At 31.3% G+C, this 22,533-nt stretch overlaps 2 protein-coding genes across 6 annotated transcripts in view; one reads left to right on the top strand and one right to left on the bottom strand.

The window, feature by feature from the left end:
- The window catches only part of IFT74 (intraflagellar transport 74), an 89,644-nt gene that overhangs the window by 49,553 nt on the left and 17,558 nt on the right, over positions 1 to 22,533 (bottom strand). For all 5 annotated transcript variants that reach the window (XM_004447443.5, XM_004447441.4, XM_004447444.4 and 2 more), the window contains 7 exons: positions 21,952 to 22,050; positions 21,756 to 21,816; positions 19,539 to 19,598; positions 17,956 to 18,017; positions 5,603 to 5,741; positions 4,315 to 4,377; positions 819 to 962 (listed from right to left, as the gene is read on the bottom strand). In XM_004447443.5, the coding sequence (XP_004447500.2) occupies positions 819 to 962; positions 4,315 to 4,377; positions 5,603 to 5,741; positions 17,956 to 18,017; positions 19,539 to 19,598; positions 21,756 to 21,816; positions 21,952 to 22,050 (628 nt within the window). The remainder of the gene's footprint in view (positions 1 to 818; positions 963 to 4,314; positions 4,378 to 5,602; positions 5,742 to 17,955; positions 18,018 to 19,538; positions 19,599 to 21,755; positions 21,817 to 21,951; positions 22,051 to 22,533) is intronic.
- LRRC19 (leucine rich repeat containing 19) lies at positions 9,261 to 14,197 on the top strand. The gene is made up of 5 exons (XM_058301950.2): positions 9,261 to 9,349; positions 10,900 to 10,989; positions 11,949 to 12,462; positions 13,046 to 13,228; positions 13,731 to 14,197. Exons 2-5 carry the CDS (start codon positions 10,909 to 10,911, stop codon positions 14,057 to 14,059), a joined length of 1,107 nt encoding a protein of 368 aa, XP_058157933.1. The 5' UTR covers positions 9,261 to 9,349; positions 10,900 to 10,908; the 3' UTR covers positions 14,060 to 14,197.

Genomic DNA, 22,533 nt, shown 5'->3' with positions numbered 1-22,533 from the left:
GAAAGATTATTCATTGCTTATGTGAAATTCAAATTTAAAGGGCATTCTGTATTTTTCTTTTTTGCAATCCTACCCCAAGATCACTTTTCCCACTCCCACCTCTAATTATCTCCTACTAAGGCTCTCTTTTTAAGGCACTTCAGAGGTTCCAAAATATTTTAGTACCTTTCTAGAATATTTTTAATAGTTTAATGGCCCCTGAATTGATTCCTGAGGTTCTTTCAAACCCACTGGGCCCAGCCTAGGACCAAAACAGAACCTCATTTGTAGATTCCTAACTGGAACTGTTCTCAAATACATCTGCAGTTCTCCTAAGGGCCCTATAGTTAGGATGTCTTAGGATGAATTATAGGCTAAATATAACTTATAGCTAAATTAAAGTCAACCTTAGAGTAGTAAGAAAGCTACTGAATACACATGAAATGACTTTGTGACATACTGATTTCAGAGGACATTTTAATTCCATTTCGTTAAGAGAGACATTGATAAGAAAAACTACAAAAAGTCATTACCCTTGGAGCACTTCATTTTCTAGACACAAGGTCCAAAACAAAGAATGGAAAATTATCCTCAATAAGATTAATTATTTAATGACAAGTAAAAAAGAGTTTAAATTTTTCCCAATATGGAACTAAAAAAAAAAATCAGTTTGAGAAAATGACTTTTAACTAGATTTCCTTGGTCAACTATTTCATCAATTTAGTTGAAGTTAATGTTTCACTGTTTTTAAAACAATAAACTTATTAGCTTTATAAGTTCAATAAATATCCCTTAAATAAAGCAAAACAACATATTTAAGTCAAATATATTTTTCCTACCTGCTTAAGTAATCTCTCTCTCTCTTCCATTGGAGATCCCATGCTTTTGTCCTCTGCCATCATTTGATCTCGATGGGACTCCAGCTCATAAAGTTTTTCATGCAGCAATACAGCCTCCTGTTTTACCTGGGAGTGTGCTATTTCCTGAAAAAAACAAAATAGGAAAATGTTACTATTTTTTTATAAAAAATTATTCTCAAATAGATTACATTTTATGAGAATAAAGGCAAATTTAAACTGCTAGTATCGTTAAATAGTATACTTAGCTTAAGTACATACCTATAGTACTAAATAGTGCCACATAGCACATTTCTAAACTGGAAGAGCTGAAATAAATTCCTGAAATGTACATCCAAGAAACTTAAATCTTTGGATTGTCCATGTGCCAGCTGGGCCCTAAATCTCATAGGAGTTGCAACACCTACTCTCCAATTCATCGGTCTCATCCAGGATCACTAACATGGAGGTGATGATAGACAACTATCATACCAAGGAACTGAGAGAGTCTACAACTGCAAGCAAGAAAGTCCCATCTATTGGCCCTATGGGATCACAGCTCCCTCTCAATTAGAGGTGGAATGGGTATGATCATCCTAGAATCCTCAGGATTGAGGAATGAACTATGGACTAAAGTAGATTTACTGGTATTCTAGAACAGATTTACTGTGATTCTAGCAATGGAAGAAATCATATCATTGATATGGAGGCATAGCCATTGGAGGTTCTGAGGGGAGGGAGAGGGAAAAACAAGAGTAACATGGGGGCACTTTTGGGCCTTGGGAATTGCCCTGAATGACATTGCAACAGAAGAAACAGGCCATTATAAACCTTGTCATAACTTACAGAATTGTGTGGGAGAAAGTGTAAACTACAAAGTAAACTTGAATCCACACTTAGTGGTAATGTTCCAAAATGTGTTCATCAATCACAATGAACGTACCTCACTAATGAAGGATGTTGTTCATGTGAGAAAATGTTTTTTTATGTATATTTGTATAATCTAAATCTCTTTAAAAAAGAAAAAACAATTTTAAATAGGTAAATTCATAGCCAGAATAGGCCTGTGGGAGGGGGGGAAGGGGGAGGGTAAGGAATGGGGAGTTAATGCTTATTCTATTTGAAGTGACAGAACATTTTGGTAATGGATGGTGGTGATGGCAGCACTATGTTGTAAATGTAATAATTAACACCACAGAATTATATATTTGAATGTGGTGAAAAATAAAAATTTAAAAAATAACAGGGCTGAAAAAGACAAACAGTGAGCTCCAGAGTAAACTATGGACAATAGTTAACAGTATAATTATAGTAATATTGTTTCATCAGTTGTACCAAAGAAACCACATTAATGAAAAGTGTTAAAAAAAAGGGAAAACTGTGTGTGCACAGGGGTTGTGGGAGACTAGCATCTTCTGCATTATTTTTTAGTAAATTTACAACTTCTCTAATAAAAAAATCGTTAAAAAATAATTTCTGTATACTTTCTTAAGCTATTTTCAACCTAAGAATCACAAGCAATTGGTAGTCTTAGTTCGTTTTTTTTCCCTAAATATAAGACCTAAAAAAGATAGGATATCTCTATCAATGAAGGATAATGGAAAAAATGTTACAATGTATGTACAAAAGCTTTAACCACAATGTTTGATTCAGAGTCCAAAGACTCTGAATCTCTGATTTCTGGAGGGAAATGTTTTCCCCCTAAAATGGGTCATACATAGATTCTTTCATAAACAGAATAGTTATTGTGCATTCAACATTATCCTATTGTTCACCAAAAGAAAGTAAGAAAGGATGTGATAGAAATTTTATTAGAAAACCAAAAATGTTAGGGATGGAAGTAGTGATGGTGATGAAGATGACAACCACATTAGAAGCTGTTATTTACTGAGCACTGTGCAAGTCACTGTACTTTACAAACTCTCATACTCAAAGTAACTGTATCAAATAGGTACTATCATCTCTATTTTATAGATAAGGAAACTGAGTGTCTGAGTTTGCTCCTCTTCCTGCAGAAACTAAACTTCCCAAGTGAATTAAGACTGTGACCCTCTCCCACCCACCCCACAAAAGGAATAGCAGAGTAGTGAGGAATTCTACAGCCATATTTCCATTACCACAGAGATCCAAGAAAACACAAATTAAATGTACCCACATGTGGACAATCAAATACAGAAAACCATCTTAATATTAAAAACAAGTTTTACAATAGCAAATTTGAAAAAAAAATTACAAAAATATGCATTTTTTTTTTGCAATTTATATTACAGATAACAGCAATCTTGTTAGTCTAAAATTTACTAATCCTATTATCATGATATCTGTTTGAATTCATAGGAAATTAAGAAAGGCAGAAAAGATGTGAAGTACAAACAGTATACTGAAGTGCAAAGGACATAAAAAGGGTATTCACAGAAAAAGAAATATATTGGCACTAACTATATATTATATATATTGGAACTCAACTTAATGCAAAAATAAATGAAAATTAAAGCAAGATAGTAATCATTACCTCTTAACCTAGCAAAAAAACTGAAAAGTTGGATAATGCTTGCCAATCAATGAATGCAGGGGAAAAGAGGCATTTTCACTCACTGTGTCTAGGAGCAGACATTGGAAGGCAACTTTTTGGAGGTAACTTGACAATCTCACAAAATTTCAGAAATGTGCACTTTTATCTTATGATATATACATTCACGTAACTGTGCATTGCTGTTTCATTGCAGCAAAGTTTACTTCAAAAAAGTAAATACATGTCCACCTACTCATCTATATAACTGCATATAGTTATACAATGTAATCCAAAGCAATAATTTAAAATGAGGAAGAGCTCTAAAAGCTGATGTGAATAAACATCCAAAATCTAATTTTAGTTAAAAAAAAATAAAGGTGCAGAACAGCATATTCAGTATGATTCCCACACTTCAAGTTTTCCACAACTATAAAACTGAGAAGATCATAGGATTGTTATGAGGATTAAAAGACAATGCTGGTGATATATGTAAAGAGCTTTAGAAAGCACATGGAAAGCAGTCAGTAAATTTTAAGAGTAGTTCTGTCTAGTGAGAGGGACAAAAGACAGGTATCTTAACTTTTTATTTAATTTTTTCTACCATAACATGTTTTTAATTTTGTGAATTAAAATTTTAAACAAATACAAGCATTACATCCTTAAAATGACAGAAGTGATCTCTCTTCTTCTTTATTTGTTTTTGTTTTTTTAAAAATTTTGTAGTCTTTTGCAAATGCATCTTTAAATCATCATTATATTTTGAATGCTCCAGAAAGGCAGGATGATTTATTTTATATACAGTAGGTACTCAATAATTGAGTCTAACTGCTTCCCAAACTAGGTCATTTGGTACAGAATGTAAAGAAAAATTACTGAACTCCTGTTAATAAAATACTAAATAAATATGTACTTGAATGAATTCCATTAATAAACAGCAGAATTACCTTTTGTAGCTAACATGAGACTCTTAGTTGATTTTATACTTACAGTTTCCAGGCTCTCTTTTTTCATGTTTATTGAATCTAGTTGTTGCTGAAGTGTATCTAATTCCTAAGAGGGGAAAAATGCAAATATAAATGCAAACTATATTAATAATAATTTGTTCCTCTGCCCCCTAACCTTTCAAATGTAGATAACAAAGTAAACTTTACAAATATCTTCCACTGAAGCTTAAATTTTGACTAAAATTTATTAACATCTAATTATTTCTATTTTTGCTGATTTCTTTCATACTTTCTAAAGGCCTTGCAATGATGTACCTTCTGAAATATTTTGAGTCTGTCAAAGACAGCAAGACCTTTCCATGGTAAATTATCACTGCATTCTGAGAACAGGAGATACAGAAGTCTTTGAATTAATGATGTCATTGTTGAAATTAATAATTTCTCTTTTTGAGTTTTTGACCATTATCTTTTGCTTAATTTCTTTTAGGGCCAAGACGTATGCCAATTTACATGGATCGGTCTTAAGACATTTGAACTGATTACTCATTCCCAACCTCTGTGCAAGATTAATTATATTTCAGTTATTTTTACATTCCTATAGTACTATTTCTTCAGTGCTTCATTGTATCTTATAAATCCTGCCTAAAATAAAAAGTTATATTAGATTGTCAGTGAAGGAATGTCTGAGAAACTAAGACTATATTCATCATTGGCATTTGTGAGGCCTAATTTTCTGCTGACCATTTAATTAAGGGCAATTGACGATGAAAGGAACTTGTAAATCTCACTGAGTCACCATCATGATTGAAAACTGGAAGAATTCTCAATAACACCTCAGCAGACACCCAAATTGCTTATTCAAACAACATAATTAGAGGACAACAGCTGTCCAAGTCAGGGACCCAGTAAGTAAAAAGATCTGCTGCTTATTAGGCAGGAAGGAGAAGGAAAGAAGGCAAATATCCATACGGTTCTGGTCTATGAAGCCTATTAATGTTTCCATTTAAGGTTCATAAAAAATGAAAGTGTCCTCGTGTGTCTTTATGATATGAAAAAATGAAGGGCACATAGAACAAATAAAAAATTAAGAGTAAAATTAGGTTGTCAAGCTAGAAAAGAAAATGGAAGTTTTCTAGATCAATGCTTTTCAAATCTAAACATGCATGAACCACCTAAGAACTTTACTAAAGTGAAGACTCTTATTGGTAGGTCTGGGATAGGGCCTGAGATTCCGCACTTCTATCAAGCTCTGACGGGATGCTGATACTTCCATTCCTTTGATCATCCTTTTGGTAGCAAGACATCTTGCACACAATAGAAAATATTATTACCTGCAACAATTTCTCGTTTGTAGTTTTCATCTCTATGTACTTGACTTGTTTTTCAGGGGACATATTTTTGATAATGCCATCTGCTGCTTGTTTTTCCTGTTCAATTTCTTCTTCTATGCTTCTAATTTGTTTTTCTTTTCTGAAATTAAAAACATGCAATATTTCTCTTACTAAATGGAGGAGAAAAAGATCAACTACTTTTACTCAAGTCACAGTCTCAATATGTAATCAGTTGTTGAAACATTGTTTGTGATTCAAAAGTTTTTATTATTTGTGTAAAAAAATTCTATTTGGGTTATATAAAGTTTACCTTGACCACATCAGCACAGATTATTTTATGTCTTCTTCTCCATCCCTAAATCCTTTTATTTCCTTACTTTCCATTTCACTTTACTAAGAGAACATACAGATTATCACAGAAAATCCTTACGCCTTGCCCATGAGAATACATTTACAGTTTTTCATAGTTATACTCCCACATAAGATAAATAGGACAAATAAGTTTTAGAATAGTTTTCAACATCATTTACAAAAACATTTCTTTGACCAAAATAAATTGAGTATGGAAGTTTATCATGTAAATCACTTAACACAAATGCAGCTCTGACTGAACTGTGGAGTAGAGATCTGTGGTACAATTTGATTAAACATCACAGCTTTAACTGTAAATGTTGGAGAGGATATGGAGAGAGAGGAATGCTTATTTACTGTTGGTGGGAAAGAACAGTATAACCACTGTGGAGGACTGTTTGGCAGTTCCTAAGGAAGTTGAATATAGACTTGCCATGGGATCCAGCAGTACCATTGCCAGGTACATAGCCAGAAGAACTGAGAGCAGTGGTACAAATAGATATCTGCACACTTACGTTCATAGTGGCATTATTCATGACAGCCAGAAGTTAGAAACAACTCAAGTGCCCATCAACTGATAAATAGATATAAACACTTTGTGTTGTATACACAATGGAATATTATGCAGTGGTAAGAAGAAATGAAATTGTGAAGCATATGACAACATGGATGAACCTGGAGGATATTACGTTGAGTGAAGCAAGCCAGATACAAAAGGACAAATACTGTATAATTGCACTATATGAACTAAATATATTATATAAAGTCACAGAATTAATAACTAGAAAATAAGTCACCAGAAAATAGAATGAGGGTAAAGAATAGAAAGCTGATGGTTAATCTGTGCAGAATTGATTAAAAAGTTGTTTGTAGGCGCCTGGCCCATGCGGCCACCGAAGCTCCCGCTCGCTGGACGGTTGTGCGCTGCGCCCCCGCCGTTTTGGCAGCCATGAACTTGCTGTGGGAATCATGGTACAGCAATTTGTCTTGGATAGATATCTCGGAGTGGCACCAGCAACAATGATATGGTCTAGCCTGGAAAATGATCCATGGACACTTTAGAAGAATGTGTATTCTACTGTAGTTGAGTGGTGTTCTATATATATTAGGATATGGAAACAGAATGACTCTCCCGACAAAGCCAGCAAGAATGCTCTGATTTTCTTATGCAGATATTTCCTCAAGCATGAGTGCTTCCAGAATATGTGCTGTTTTTGCTTCTGCTTAGCATCATTCCCAATTACAGAAATGAAAACTCCAAAAAAAAAAAAGTTGTTTGTAAATCTTTGGAAATGAATGGAAATGGTGAGAGCACATCATGGTGTCTGTGACTAGCAGAGCTATTATATGGGTATAACAGTGGTTGAAAGGAAAACCTAAGGACATCTATATTACTAGAAGGAAAGCTAAAAAATGTAACATGGGACTGTAAAACATAGTGAAATCTCATACAAAATATGAGTATGGGTGATATTGCAATTATAAGACTGTTTTTACAAAATATAAAAACAAACTAGAGAGAAGGAAATAGAACAGCAGTGATGTATGGCAGGGGAAGCATAGAGAGATTGAGAAGTGATGAGTTTTGTTTGGGTTTTGGTTTTTAGTATTATTATTACTGGAATAATGGAAATGCTCTAAAAATGAGTGGAGTGATAAATGCACAACTATGTGATTTATACCAAATACCACTGATTGTACACTTTGGATGGATTTATGCTTTATTAATATGTATCAATAAAATTGATTTGAAGATAAACACAGCTTTGGATTAATGATACGATTTGCTTAAATTCCATTTTCCCTTCTTCCTTAATTAAAATGGATATTCTATTAGTTAAACCTAGATTTTAATACTGCACAATACTGTTAATATCACTAAAAACATAAATGAAACATTATAATCACACAAAAAGTAGTACTGAAATTAACTATAGCAATTACCATCTTTACCATATAATCACAAGAAATACCATTATGTGGCATTTATTACCCATGAAACGCCAATTATCAATAGGATAGAAAAAATTTCTGAAATAGGTAAGATGCCACTTGTCATGCAAATACTTCAGGATTTATTTATAAAAAGCTTGCTTGTACATAAATGTTCAGTTCCCAAACTATAAATTTCTATTTGAGTCTCAAAACCCAATACTTGGGAGTGGATATAGCTTAGTGGTTGAGCATCTGCTTCACGTATAGGAGGTCCAGGGTTCAATCCCTAGTATACCTGCAAACAAACAAACAAACAAAAAAAAAAACCAATTCTGAACTCCCTTTCATTCATATATATCAACTTTGTAGATAAGAATTCTCCCCACAATCATCAGGTAAGACCTGCAGGTATACTTATCTTCCACACATCCTCTATAACACTCATACCCTACTACTAGAATAAGATCACCTAAACTCAGAAATTTCCCTACAAGTAATATCTCATAACAACAAACAAAAATGAATATTTGTAAACAACACAACCTGGGATTTCAATTTATTTTTGTCACATGTTGGACAGGGAGGAACGTGTTCACTTTGAACCTCAACTACTATAGTATAACAAATGTGTTTGCTGCTGCTACAATCCACATAGGTATGTGGAATCATAGGACTTTAGTGCAGAAAAAAAATCACCTATTTCAATGTCTTTGTGTCATATACTAAGAGTAATTAGGCCAAGAGGAGTTAATCTTTTGGAAGTAACTCCTTCTGAACTTCATGTCTATCCATTATAAACAAAGAATTTATCCATGTTTCTACTTAATATGACTGCTCTAGTTAGATGGGTACTTATGTTATACAATTATTCCATTTTACTGAGGAGAAACTGTAGCACAAGGAAGTTAACTGATTTTCTAAAGGCCACATGGCAGGTCTTTTGATGCTTTGGGCACTTTGCACCTATTATAACTTAAGCCTGTCATAAAACTCTCATGGTGGAGTCATAAAAATGAGTAAACATCAAAGTTGAAACTCAATGAAATATAAAGCTTGGTGATATCTTTTCAATTTGAATCTTTCAAAAATACTTTCAGGACTAACATTTCAATCACTTTAGTAACAATTTATCTTTTAAAAGCATGCATTCTGAATATTATACACCTTAATGAACAAACTAAATTTGTTAACATTTAAAATAAATTTTCAAGAGCAAGAAACATAAAAGGTCAAGCACACCATTTTACTTGTTAAAAAAAAGTCAAAGATGACTTTAAGAAGTTATTCTTCTAGTCAATCTTTTGCTAAGGGAAGTCTAGCTTTTTTTTTTTAATCACTTGTTCACTGGGTACAAAGGTTTAAACAAGCAAAATGCAATCATATGACTTACTTTTTTTAATGGTGTAGAAGAAATAGAATCGATTCCTTTAGCACACCAGTAACAGTGACAAAAGAAAAAAGGTAAGATCCTATACATTTATAGGTTTGGTTGTTAATATTTTAAAAACAAATAATTAAGACTGAGGAACAATGCTTTGCTTTTAATAAATGATGAAATAAAGTGAACCTGAAATACGGCTAAAGAATCTTTCCTAAAGTTTTAATGTAATACATTATATATATATATAGGTAATCAAAATTTTTATTTCAAAATATGTTAATCCTAGAACATTTTGAAATCACTATAACTTGAAAACAAATTTGTAAGATGGAAATGAATTGGGCATCATTGATAATTGTTGAAACTTGGCAATGAGTATTCTCTGTACCTTTGCTTTTTCTTAAAATTTCCATTATCATATGTTAAAAAATATATTTAAAAATCTATAAAGTGGTTAAGTATAGTGCAAAGCTAGTTGTGAATGATTAATATCTTACTTCACATAACTGAATTCTGGCATAAATACCTAAAATATTTAATGATAAAACTACATATATATTTTTATGTAAAACCAAAATAATTGCAGCATCTTTTATTTCATAGCATACAACAGTCATATAAAGGAAATAGTAAAAATTCCTAAGTAATTTGTACTTGAAACTGCATTTGAAAGAATGGAGATCAGTTCATCAAAAGATTAGAGCATGGCAGCAGGCACTAGGAGAGACTTTTCCAAGTAGATGAAGCTAATTAAACACTTAATTTGCATAAACTATGGAAAGTTTTGCACAGCTAGGGAAAAGTTTAGGCATAAATTCATATCAAAAACAGAAAACCGAGCACATTTTAAAAAAATAGAACGATTTGGAGTGGATGTATCTGAGTGGTTGAGCACCTGTTTCAATGTATGAGTTCACAGGTTCAATCCCTGATACTTCCTTTAAACAAAACAAAATAAAACAAAACAAAACAAAAACAACATGAAAAAAGTCAGCACAATTAATTTAAAAGGAAAAAGTTGTACAGAAACAGAAAAGTAATGTTAATGGCTCAGCCACTGACAGCTCTTACACATTTGTGATAATATAAAAACAGAATATTTATCTAATCAAAATTAAAAGAAACTACGCTAGGACAATGGAGGGATAGGAAATAAACATTTGATGTGCTGAGGATAAAGGTAGGGCACGTCTGAAAGAGAGCTGATGACTCTCATCTTCCACAGTTGGATGTTAGTGGAAAATACTGGTAACACCTAAAAGTGAAAACTCAAGAAATAGTAGTATAAGCATACACTTAAAATGTATATATACATAAATAAATCTATTGGACTATCTTCTATGCACATATATTAAATTTTTAAAATTTACAACCAGTTCAATTGCTTTAAAGCTTCTTTCCATAGATCTAGAAACTAATAAGGCCTCCCAAAAATACTAGTCTCTCATTCTTCATAGCGACTTTTAAGATCAGAGTGTAGGAATGATGAAGAGCCATGTGCTTGTCTCATGTATTAAAGATGGTAAGAAAAAAAAAGATTTAGAAGGGTGGAAAAGGAAATCAAAATGTCCTTAATAATCACTAAAGCTCTAGTCTCCTATTGAGATGAAAATACTCTCTTTTCTATCAGGCTTGAAATATGAAAATCACATGCATCACAATCTTGTTTTGGTCCCTCTCCATTCTATCATTACTAGATGAAAGCCAGACTTCTAAAACAGTAAGTCTTTACTATCAAGGTAATGACAATTTCATCAAAGGTATAGTTTGTGTACATGTAGTAAAATATCCCACAGCAACAAAAGAAACCAAAGAAAATCTAAGCTATGAACAGCAGTTCTTTAGTCAGCTGTATATATTCAAAATCAGATTTCTGAGCCAGATTCTACCTGACAAATACAGTCTTTTCTTTTTAAACTGTGAGTTCTTTAAAAGTTGATTATAAGGAGAAATCTATAAATTTTCCATCTAAACTCAGACATTAGTTTCAAGACATAAAAATAATATTTTAAAAACTGGAAACTTTAAAAAAAATCACATATTCATGAAGGAAATTATTTTTGCATTATTATTATTGGAGGTATATTTCAACTGGAAAAAAATCAAAACAAGGACTATTTCTCTGCATCTTTATTCACATACAGGCACATCTTCAGATTTCCTCACTCTTTAAATTTAATACATGTACAATTTCTATTATAAGATAAATATTTCCTTTTAAAACACCAAACATTAAGCTGTTAATTCACTAGAGCTTTATAATGGATATTATTTATTAATTATTTAATAATCCTAGGTATATAGTTGGTAGCTCTGCTGATTGTATACTGGGATATTAAATAAGTTAGCAGAATTATTATTCACCATTTATTTCCAAATATAAAAATGGAAATATAGTGATATTCTCTGTGTAGTGATTATGTAATAACTATGGGAAGATGCCTGTAATGACAAACTAGAATCTACTTGCTCAATTTTATGTTTCAGAATTTCCTTGTTTTTCATCCCAAGAAAGAAAAACACTTTCTAATTTTTCCACACTACAACACCAAAAGATTAGATATTAGATTTTTCTCCAAAACTACTTCTTCTAAAGTCTATGTATCTGTATATGAAATTTTAGAAAATCCTGTTAATATTTTTCCTATTTAATGCATTTCTAATTTTGTTCTTTTTTAGGAAGTCAAGTGTAATTTCACTGAAAAGAATTATTCTTTGATTCCAGAGGATATTAATAAGGATGTTACTATACTTGATCTCAGTTATAACCAAATTACTCTGAATGTCACAGACGCAAGGGTTCTACAGACATATCTTTTACTCACTGAGCTCTATTTGGTTGAGAATAATGTCTTTATCTTATATAATAACAGTTTTGGTAACCTCGCCAATCTAGAAATTTTAAATATCTGTAGAAACTCCATCTACATAATTCAACAGCATGCTTTCGTAGGCTTAAATAAATTAAAAGAGTTACATCTCTGCAAAAACAAAGTATTTCAACTGAATCCTGATATTTTTGTGCCTTTAAAAAACCTGATACTTCTGAATCTGCAAGGCAATATGATAAGCCATTTTGATGTTCCACAACTATTTCATCTGGAATTAATAATTTTATATGGAAATCCATGGAACTGCTCTTGTAGTCTATTCAATTTGCAGAAGTGGTTGAACACATCGAATGTGACACTAGGTAAGCTATCATAGTTTAAATTAATCAAAACCAAAATAGGATTAACTTTAGATTGTTCCACCAGAGAAAACCTCTCATTTCAAGCTTAAAGAAAGAAAACTATGCCTGTTTAGGGACACAGGAAGAAAAAAAGAAAAATAGATGCTTTCCTTTCCCTTCGCCCCCACAAAAAAGATATTTTCTATGTGTAAGATGGTTTTGTCACCTCGTGTATTAAGTTTGCAGTTTCAATATTTAAGATTAACTTTTTTTAGATACTTCTCCCATTTCTTAAGCTATCCTGCTATAGAGTAAGTGAAAACAGGTGCCCTACCTTGTTAACTACAAACTATGTTCGGCCTGAGATCCAGATTTTAACCATAATCTTAATAACAAAATCTTTACTAACTAAACAATAAAGAGATACAGCATTTAAACTGTATTGTACTTATAACTTATTATATTGCTAGGCAAATACACCTAGATTTTCTTCTTATAATACCTATAATGGAAACTATGTCAATAAAATTCAAGATAAATGATTATAATATAAAATGTTATTCAATCTTATCTAAAATAAATTTTATTATTTCTGATTCACTAGAAAATGAGAACATCACCATGTGCAGCTACCCAGATATCTTGAAGAGCTACAGTATCAAAACAGTACCTTATAGGGCTGAATGTCACTCAAATTTTCCTTCACCTATAACTGAAGATCTTTATATCCATTTTAAGTCCATTAGTGATCCAACATTTAACAACTCTTTGAACTTAACAAATTCAGGTAATGTACTGATTGTGAATATCAATAATTACTAAAGGTAACATACTAAATAAACTAAGGTAGTTCTCATTATCTTTCATTTTAAATTTCTAAAAACAATGAGGAAGAATAATTCCTCCTCTCAACAAAAGATTTACAAAATACTTCCTTTCCAAACTAGGCTCTGCTAGTTATCAGTCAAACACTATTGTGCAAATTATTTAACTTCTCTTACTCTGAGCCTTAGTTTTAACTACTCAAGTCAGAATTCTTAGCTGGCATGCAAAATAATGGTCCTAGGTGAATGTGTAAATACTTGCAAAAGGCAGACAGTTATTTTGAAAAAGGGTATTCTTTCACTGCACTATAAAATACATTTTTATTTACTGTAGCTTTAGTTAACTTGTGCTTTAAAAAAACTGATGTATGTTTATTTTGGGAGTATTATGATATGTTATTTTAATTTTGTTATTTTAACAAAATTCTCTCTCTCTTTTCTCTCTCTCTCGGTATTCCATTTAAGAATATGAACCTATTGGGAAAAGCTGGACTTTTCTTGTGGGTGTTGTCATCACTGTATTGATGACCTCACTCCTCATTTTTATTGCTATCAAATGTCCGATATGGTATAATTTTCTACTTAATTACAATCATCATCGCCTGGAAGAGCATGAAGCAGAAACCTATGAAGATGGTATTACTAGCAATCCAAGTTCTCTTTCACAGATACCAGATACAAACTCTGAAGAAACTACAGTAATATTTGAACAACTCCATTCATTTGTGGTAGATGATGATGGGTTTATTGAAGACAAATACATAGATACCCAAGAATTACATGAAGAAAATTAATTTTTCAATGTTTGATTCTTTAATAAAAGTTGTCAGTCCACTCACAGTTTAGACATGGAGATTTCGATACATTAAATACAAAATTATAGCCAGTAGATATTCATATTAAATACAATAAACATAAATATCCAAACATTATGTTTTTCTCATTGTTACTGAGCAAGCAGGTTCAAATACAGTAACTGTCACTTCTCGGTAGCTAACAGTTACATAGTTTTCATACTCTCATTACTCTTCTCAGCAGTATTCAGAGACCAAATACACTAGTAAGGAGAAGGACTAAACTATTTATTAATTAAAATGAATTGAATCTCATATTAACTCAGATATTTGAATATAATACATATTATATTAAAGTTGCAATCAGGGAAAAAATAAAGGTTTAGATATTTATATCATGAGTCAAAATGAGGAACAGTAATGGCCTAAACTGACAAAACACTAAGAGTGATTCTTTGCTTACAGAATGAATTCATGATTTGGAAAATGTTTCTTCTTTAATGGTTCCTGAATCACCACAATAAATTACCTTAAAATTTAGTAGCAATTTAAAGCATAGACACAAGGTTCAAGTATAATCCCTACAAAGTAACTAATGATTTTGGTTATATAGAAAGGCTATAACCATAATGCATGATTGCCACATTGAAGAGTATAGTGGTCTCCAGAATGGGAATCACACATATCTTTTAAAAATTACATATTCTTGTCTCTCTCTTGATGATTTCTAGTTAATTGGTCTAGCCTGGGGCTAAGGAAGCTTTGATTGGTCCATAGAAAGTTGTATGGGATCTAGTAGTTACAGAAATGTTTCCCAAATTGTTTTCTAAACACTAATTTCCCAAGAGACATTCAGAAGAATTCTGAGGGGAAGGCAGGGTCCATGGTCAAATTAGTACAGGAAACAATAAGTTTAAACTAAGTGAAAAGAGATTCCTTAATATAAGAGTTTTATGAGACTACTAAGTGAAATTGCTCTCTGATTGGTCAAGAATAAAGTACAGTATTATTTTCTAAATCCACTTGCCAACAAACCCCTTTCTTCAAGGTACACCTACTAAGAGCTGATGGCACAATAATGGTCCAAGAATACAGTGGAAAACACTGGCCTTGAAACTATAAGTATTATAGGAAGGGTGTAAAGGGAATTATTTGTCAATTCCTTATAATCAATTAGCTATAATCATAATTTAAAAAAACATAGCAATGCAAACTACAGCCAAATTCATAATATTTTACCTTCCATATGTGGGAAATTAAGTGTATTTATCCACATCTTTTAGAGATAAGGATATATCTAAAACATTGAAATATAATTATGGATAAAATAATATGATGTCTAGGATTTTCTTCATATTACAGGGAGAACAATGGAAAAAGGTGTGGTTGGAGGAGGGTTAGACATGAGCTGATGGTACTTGGGTTGGGAGATGAATGCATGGGGGTGTATTATACTATTCTATTTTTCTGTATGTTCAAATTTCTTAATAATGTTTTTAAATGAGTATTTATTTAATGTTATCTTAGAAAAGAGCCCCCCCCAAAAATGTAGATCTATATCATAAACTGTAGAACAGTCATTTTAAAAGTCATGTAAATAGTAAATTCAGTCCAAGTATACACTGAGGAGATAAATTGTTTAGCATAGCCCTGTAAAATAGAAGAAATGACTCACATATTTATAATGCATATTTGCTTGTTTTTATAGAAACATGTTTTCAATAAAGGATATAAGTAATGCTTTGTCAAATACTTCCTAATATATAATTCCAGTTACACTTTATTGTTTTAAAACTCAGTAAGAATGAAACAATTACAAGAACTAATAGGCATAATTTTCTAAGTAATTGACCATTCTGTCAAAATATCATTTCCTAATTATAAGTTGTAAATATTCACATTTGAAAAATATAATAAAATGAAACATATAAGTGAGCAAAGACTACACCTAGTCTCTCATATTCAAGAGCCTCTTATTAATCCATACTTTGAGTATTCAAAGTATAGATGTGAATACTTTGTTTAGTATTCTGAATAAACAAATAAATGGCTTTAAAATTATAATGTTTTTAAAGGACAATTATTTTGATTAATAAACTATAAAGTATAGACATCAGCATTGGCATAGAATAATTAGTTTAAGAAGACATATTAAATCGAATTAAAGCTGGATGTAAGTATTTTTGTACTAATATATAAGGCTATAAACTATAGCCAACCTTTTATGGATAGGTGCTCCATAATAAACCGTATGGTCATGCTACATCAAATGGGTACTAAAAGAAAAGTGAAAACAATTTTTTACATCTGCCTTCCTAAGGAATGGCATTTCCCGTTCCCTTCAAAAATTTAAAGTCATGTCAGATCTTTGTGTTAGTGAGATGTTGGCCACCTGGTTAACATGAAATAAATCTTTCCTCCTGACACATATAAAAATAAACTTCACAAAAATAACTTTTGTTCTTAGTTTAAATTTCTGCTTAAATGGGTTAGGGCAATCTATTTCACTCAGAAATACTCGAACAAACTACAAACACTAAGTTTTGAAACTGGTAATATTTTCAGAACAAACTACCATATTTTAAGAATTTTTTCCTCAGTAAATAACCCAATAGACATAAAAATTTATTACATTCTTCAACTGTTGATCTGGGAATCAGCTTTTTGGATGAAATATCTGCAAAACATGTACATCTATTTATAAATCTGACCTGGGTATTATGTAACTCCATAATGATGACATTAATAAAGAGTTAAATATTCTAAGCTCCATAAGGTCTTCAAGATTTCCAGTTTTTATATTTCTTATTCTTTAGGAGTACCTAGCAGATAATCTTGGATACATTAAATGATAACTCCTTGCTAAATGGTTTAAAACCAGAATAGCAAAGAAAGGAAACTTTTCAATTGTTAGGTCACTATGAATGGCATTTTCTTTGTAAGAGGAAAAAAATTTCTGATATTTTCAAATTTCTAGAACAATACAACATCAAATGATAGATGAAAAAAAGGAAACTTCCTTGCTTTGAATCAACAGAAGTAGCAAAATATTTATTTTTCATATGCTTTATCACTATATTTTAACAACCTCTTCTTCATTAAACAAACTGTACTTAATGACAATAAAATTGATATTATAGAATTTAGGTAATTTGAGTTAATTAATTCTGATCTCAAGAAGATTAATATTGAGACGTTTCTGGGACAAAAAGCACTCGTGTGTGTATTGTGTCTGTGTGAAAGAGAGAGAGACAGCTCCTCTTCTATTTCATTTGCAATTTCTTAGACATTGTTTAAGCCAAAAACCTGAAGAATAATTATGAATTGCATCAAATCTGCTTAATATTTTTGTAGGCATTACTGTCACTGTTACCTTATTACCAAAGTCAACATCAGTTGGTACTTGGTCTTTAGCCAAGTTATATGTACAGATGCATAGACAATCTAAACTTAAAATATGGATTTCTAATACAATTACTTTTATTAATTCTAATGAAATAATATGAACAGTCTAATGACTAATGATGTGCCTTTCATTAGACTGAGGTTGAAATCACATAATTTAAATTTGTTAAAATACCAAGTGGTAGAGATGAAGATGTTCTTATCCATCTTAGATTTTAAGCTCTTAGAAGCAGAAATCCATCCTATTTATGTATCTTTGTAGCATTAATATTTTTTAAATAGTGCTTAGGTATGTAAATGTCTTAATAACTGTAAATGAAGAAAACAGATGTGTAAACAGAATGTATACTCCAAATATCCAACTTATTTAAATAAAAGGCAACGAGGAAAAATAATTAAGAATATTTGTCTTGGAATAAATGAGTCAGAAGTTAAGTACCTAATAAAGCTCACTTATTAACGTGCTTGAAATTTTAATATATTATACTTACGCTTGTCTTTCAGTAAATATGATATCCATACTTTGTGTTTCTCGATCATTTTGAGCTTTTAGCTGAATAAACAATTAACCACAGAAGTTAGTGATAAAAAAATAACCATTAAACTAAACTATTTATTTAAGGGTTATTACTCTGGTTATGAGGAATATGAGAGATTATAATAACACAAATGCCACAAGCAAAGTTTAAAAAAATCATACAGAAATTGTTTAATATAACAATATCAGATAACAGTATTTTTCACAGGTGTCATAATCGCTCACCAAAAATATTAATTTTAGTGATCTATCAAAGAATGTACTGTAAACTTATATAAACATAATTTCAAATACTGGTTGTTCAATAAGTATTTGGTTATTAATATGCTGAATTTAGATTCAATGTAAGTTTTATTCTTAAATCATTCAGGATTTTATCTGAGTACTCCTCATTGCTCTCTACATAAGCATACCCAGCCTAGAAGTTGTATCTATCTCAAATAACTTACAAAACACATAAAAGAGTTTTTACTTTTTATATCTGGCACTAAAAACACAGTGTTTAATTTGTGAATACTTCTGTGCTCTAAAGCTAAGCCATTCACTAGATGATCATGATTTTAGAACTCAAAATTTGTAAAAGAAAAGTCATTTCACAAATTCTATATTTTCAAGGAATTTTCTTTCATCATGTAAATAAATTATAAGCTCTATGTTATATGTTTTATGCTATTCATTTTCTTTCAAATGTTTATAATCAAAATAAGCTAGCTACTGACATATTTTATTCTTTTCTACCAAATAAGTGAAGAACACTGAAACCAAATTCTCATTTACCAATAAGAAATTCATATTATGTTCAGCATCATATTACATCTATTCATTTTTTCCCTTTCTTAGGAGAACAATGCAAAGGTGTTGTTTATCTCCAATGAATACTCAGCTGGACTGAGCTAAAATTAAACTAGAAATGCTGTAAACTAATATATATACAAAGAAACATAAATGACATTCTTTTTTTTTTGTTTTCCTTTTCTTTTTCTTTTTATTTTTTTTTACGTTTTCTTTTGTTTTTTTTTTCTTTTTTTTTTATTGACTTTGCACTAATATTACATTAAAAATATATATGTGAGGTCCCATTCAACCCCACCCCCCCACCCCACCTCTCCCCCCCCCCCCCAGCAACACTCGTTCCCATCATCATGACACATCCATTGGATTTGGTAAGTACATCTTTGGGCACCTCTGCACCTCATAGTCAATGGTCCACATCATCATAGTCAATGGTCCACATCATTAAATGACATTCTAACTAATGCTCTGTATTAGACTAGTTCAAGCGGAGCCATCTGGACAGACACTAAGTATCATGGTGGACAGATACTTTGTAGACAGACTCTTGCAGAGTCAAACTGCAGGAAGAAATTTAAAGCAAGCAATTGAGAGGATTCAACTATAATAGTAGTATTTAGGGGACCAGGGTAATACCCATCTTTAATGTCAATAAGGTTTTATCAAACTCTTTCTAGAAATAAACACTTTGTTTTAGAAGATATGATCTTGTAGATCTGTGTTTATATTTACAATTTTTCTTACCATGTTGTAATCATTCATTACTTCTTCCATTTCAGTATTGGTATTAAGTTTATCTACCAACTAAAAACAAAAATACAAGAAAAATTCTATTAGTCTTTATAAAGAAGGCCTAGAGAAGATGAATGTTTTGGTAAAATCTCTATCAATTCCTCTTTCTCTTTTTTTTCAAAAGGGAAAGGTATTTACAGATTCATAAATTTACAAGAGTGAAAATACAAAAAGACTTTCTTGGTCTTCTAAAAATAAAAATTTTTAAAAATCAACAAAGCAAGACACAAACAGAATACTAGTAAGCCTACTCAAAAAAATTACGAAATAATAGCAACAGCTAACATTTTTTGAGTATTCACCATATGCCAACCACTGTTAAGAGCATTTTATATGTATTCATTCATATAATTTTCACAATTACTCCATGAAGTAGATATTATTATCCACATTTTATAGATAAGAAAATTTAGCAAGTTGGTAAAGCCAGAATTCTAACAGGAGGTCCACTGAAAACAAATTATTTGGGAGTAATTAATTCTAAAAGATTAAGTTTTAACAATGTGATATATATTGGTACAGCTCACATTTTCACTTGTGATTTAAATAATAACTGCTGATAAAGCCTAACATTTAATGAGTGCTTACAATTTGTTAGATACCTGGCTATGTGCTTTCTCTATATCAGATGTTATTGAACCCACAAATGACATATTTTACATATTATTAATATTTTTATACTAAGTAACTTGGCCAGTACAATGCAGTATAACATCAAACCCTTTCATCTAGTGTCATTTCATATTGTATGAAAGCTATTTGCCTCATATTTAGAAAAGATCATTTACCAAAGAAAATCTCACAAATATTAGGCCCTATTAAATGTTTATTACAGATTACGAAGTTCAACAAATTGGAGAATTACAATACAGTATAATTAGCAAAATTTTGTTTTTAAGACAATATAACAATATCAAATAGATACGTCATAATTGACCTAGCCATTACGATAGAATGTTTCTCATTTCTTCTCACAATCCATACTTCTTAATTAGGAAAGGTGAGATAAAAGTCTGTCTCATTAAATCCAAAACCCTCATGTTTTTAACTGAATAATGTCCCCCACAAAAACATGTTCAAGTCCTAAACCCTGCTCCTGTGGGTATGAATTTATTTGTAAATAGGATCTTCAAAGGTCCTATTAAGATGAAGCCAAAATGAATCAAGGTGGGCCTTAATCCAGTATGACAGGAAACCTTATATAAGCAAAGAAAATTCGGACACAATAGGAGGAGGAGCAGGGAACAGAGGAGACAGCTGGCCATGTGATGGAAATAGATATTAAGTTATGGACTACCAGCAAGCAACCATAAGAGCACTACAGACTTCAGAGGAAGGAAGATCCTGCCAACACCTTGATTTTGGACCATTAGCTTCCAAAACAGTTTTGTTTAATTCTTGTTTAAGCCAACCAATATGTGGTATTTGTTATTGTAGTCCTGGCAAACTAAGATACCTCTGCTGCCTAAAGCACCTAAGGAGTTGGAAGGAAGAAACTTTTGACACTAGAAATTTTCAAAAGTCTAGGCCACCCAAAGGACTGGGGTATCTAACAAATTGTAAGCACTCATTAAATGTTAGGCTTTATCAACACTGTCTAAGAGGATGTTTTTTTCTAATGTCCACAATAGGAAACAGCCGTATATATCTGTACAATATCTCTATTTAGGCAGAACTATATTTTATGTTATAGACCCTATTTTGACAGAATGCAAACATTTTATTTGGATGAAACATACAGATGGAGGTAATTTGCATGCCAAATAATTAAGTGTTTAAATATTTCATGATGACAATACTCAATAGAAAGGTAAACTATGTTTTTAAAGAAGCAATATGCTAGTATCCAATAAATTAGTACCCAAGTACTAATTTTTTAAATTACTTATTATTTTAACATTAGTAAGGGAAAACAAGTGTGTATGAGAATGTATTTGTAAATAAATATATATTTTTTTAAAAGACAAGAAAATACCTATCAACCTGCAAAGTCAAGTTATTTCTAGAGATAAAAATGAAAGGGGCAAACTATTTTCTGCATGTATTTTTGGTCTGTTTCTTCCACAACAGGCATGTATTCATATGTTATTTTGTATTTAAAATAAAATCTGTAGGTGTTAAAATGCAATGAAAGAATTTTTAAAAATTCTCTAAGAAAAGGGCAAATACCATGTTGTAGTCTGCTAATTGTCCTTGAAACTCTTTGATTTCAATAGCTAAAGTCTCAGCCCTGCAAAACATAAATACATCATAAACAGATATAGTTATGAATAAAGATAGCTACAAATTTAGTATTATACACCTGCAACACATTAAATGTTTTCATATGAAAAAGGATCTTGCATATTTAACCAAAATTACTCACCTTTTTTCATATGACAAATATACTGAATTCTCTTGATTGTACATTTCTATTTCTTTCTGAAGTTTATTAATTTCAGTTGTAAGTTCACTTATTTTACTTCTAAATGAAAAAAATAAATATTTCCAATTAAAAAGACTCTTTCTAGTTATACAAAACTTAAACTCTTCACAAATGTATAACAATGATACAAAAGATTTTATAAAGTTGCACATGCAAAAAACAAAAAAAGTTTAAGTGACTAATTTGTTAAAAAATCAGGTATATTCTACTCAACTGATGAAATTGACATTAGCATTAAGAAAACTGAGGGGAGCAGATGTAGCTCTGTGGTTGAGTGCCTGCCTCCCATGTACAAGGTCTCAGGTTCAATCCCCAGTACCACTTTTAAAAAAAGAGAGAGCGCCTTGACAGCAGCTGGTGTAACTTTGTGGTTGAGCACTGGCTTCCTACATATGCAGTCCTCACCACACACTCCCCTCCAAAGAATTGGTCCAGAATGGAAGCTTGGTTAAATTGGTATAATTGTAGAAGTAGTAGATGCCTAATTGTCACCTTTCCAGCTCCTGCTACTCTCTTATGGCA

Source organism: Dasypus novemcinctus, chromosome 8 (genome assembly GCF_030445035.2).
Source record: "Dasypus novemcinctus isolate mDasNov1 chromosome 8, mDasNov1.1.hap2, whole genome shotgun sequence".
In the NCBI taxonomy this organism is placed as follows: domain Eukaryota; kingdom Metazoa; phylum Chordata; class Mammalia; order Cingulata; family Dasypodidae; genus Dasypus; species Dasypus novemcinctus.
Note: the sequence above shows the minus strand (reverse complement) of the source record. Positions and strands in the feature narration are given on the sequence as shown.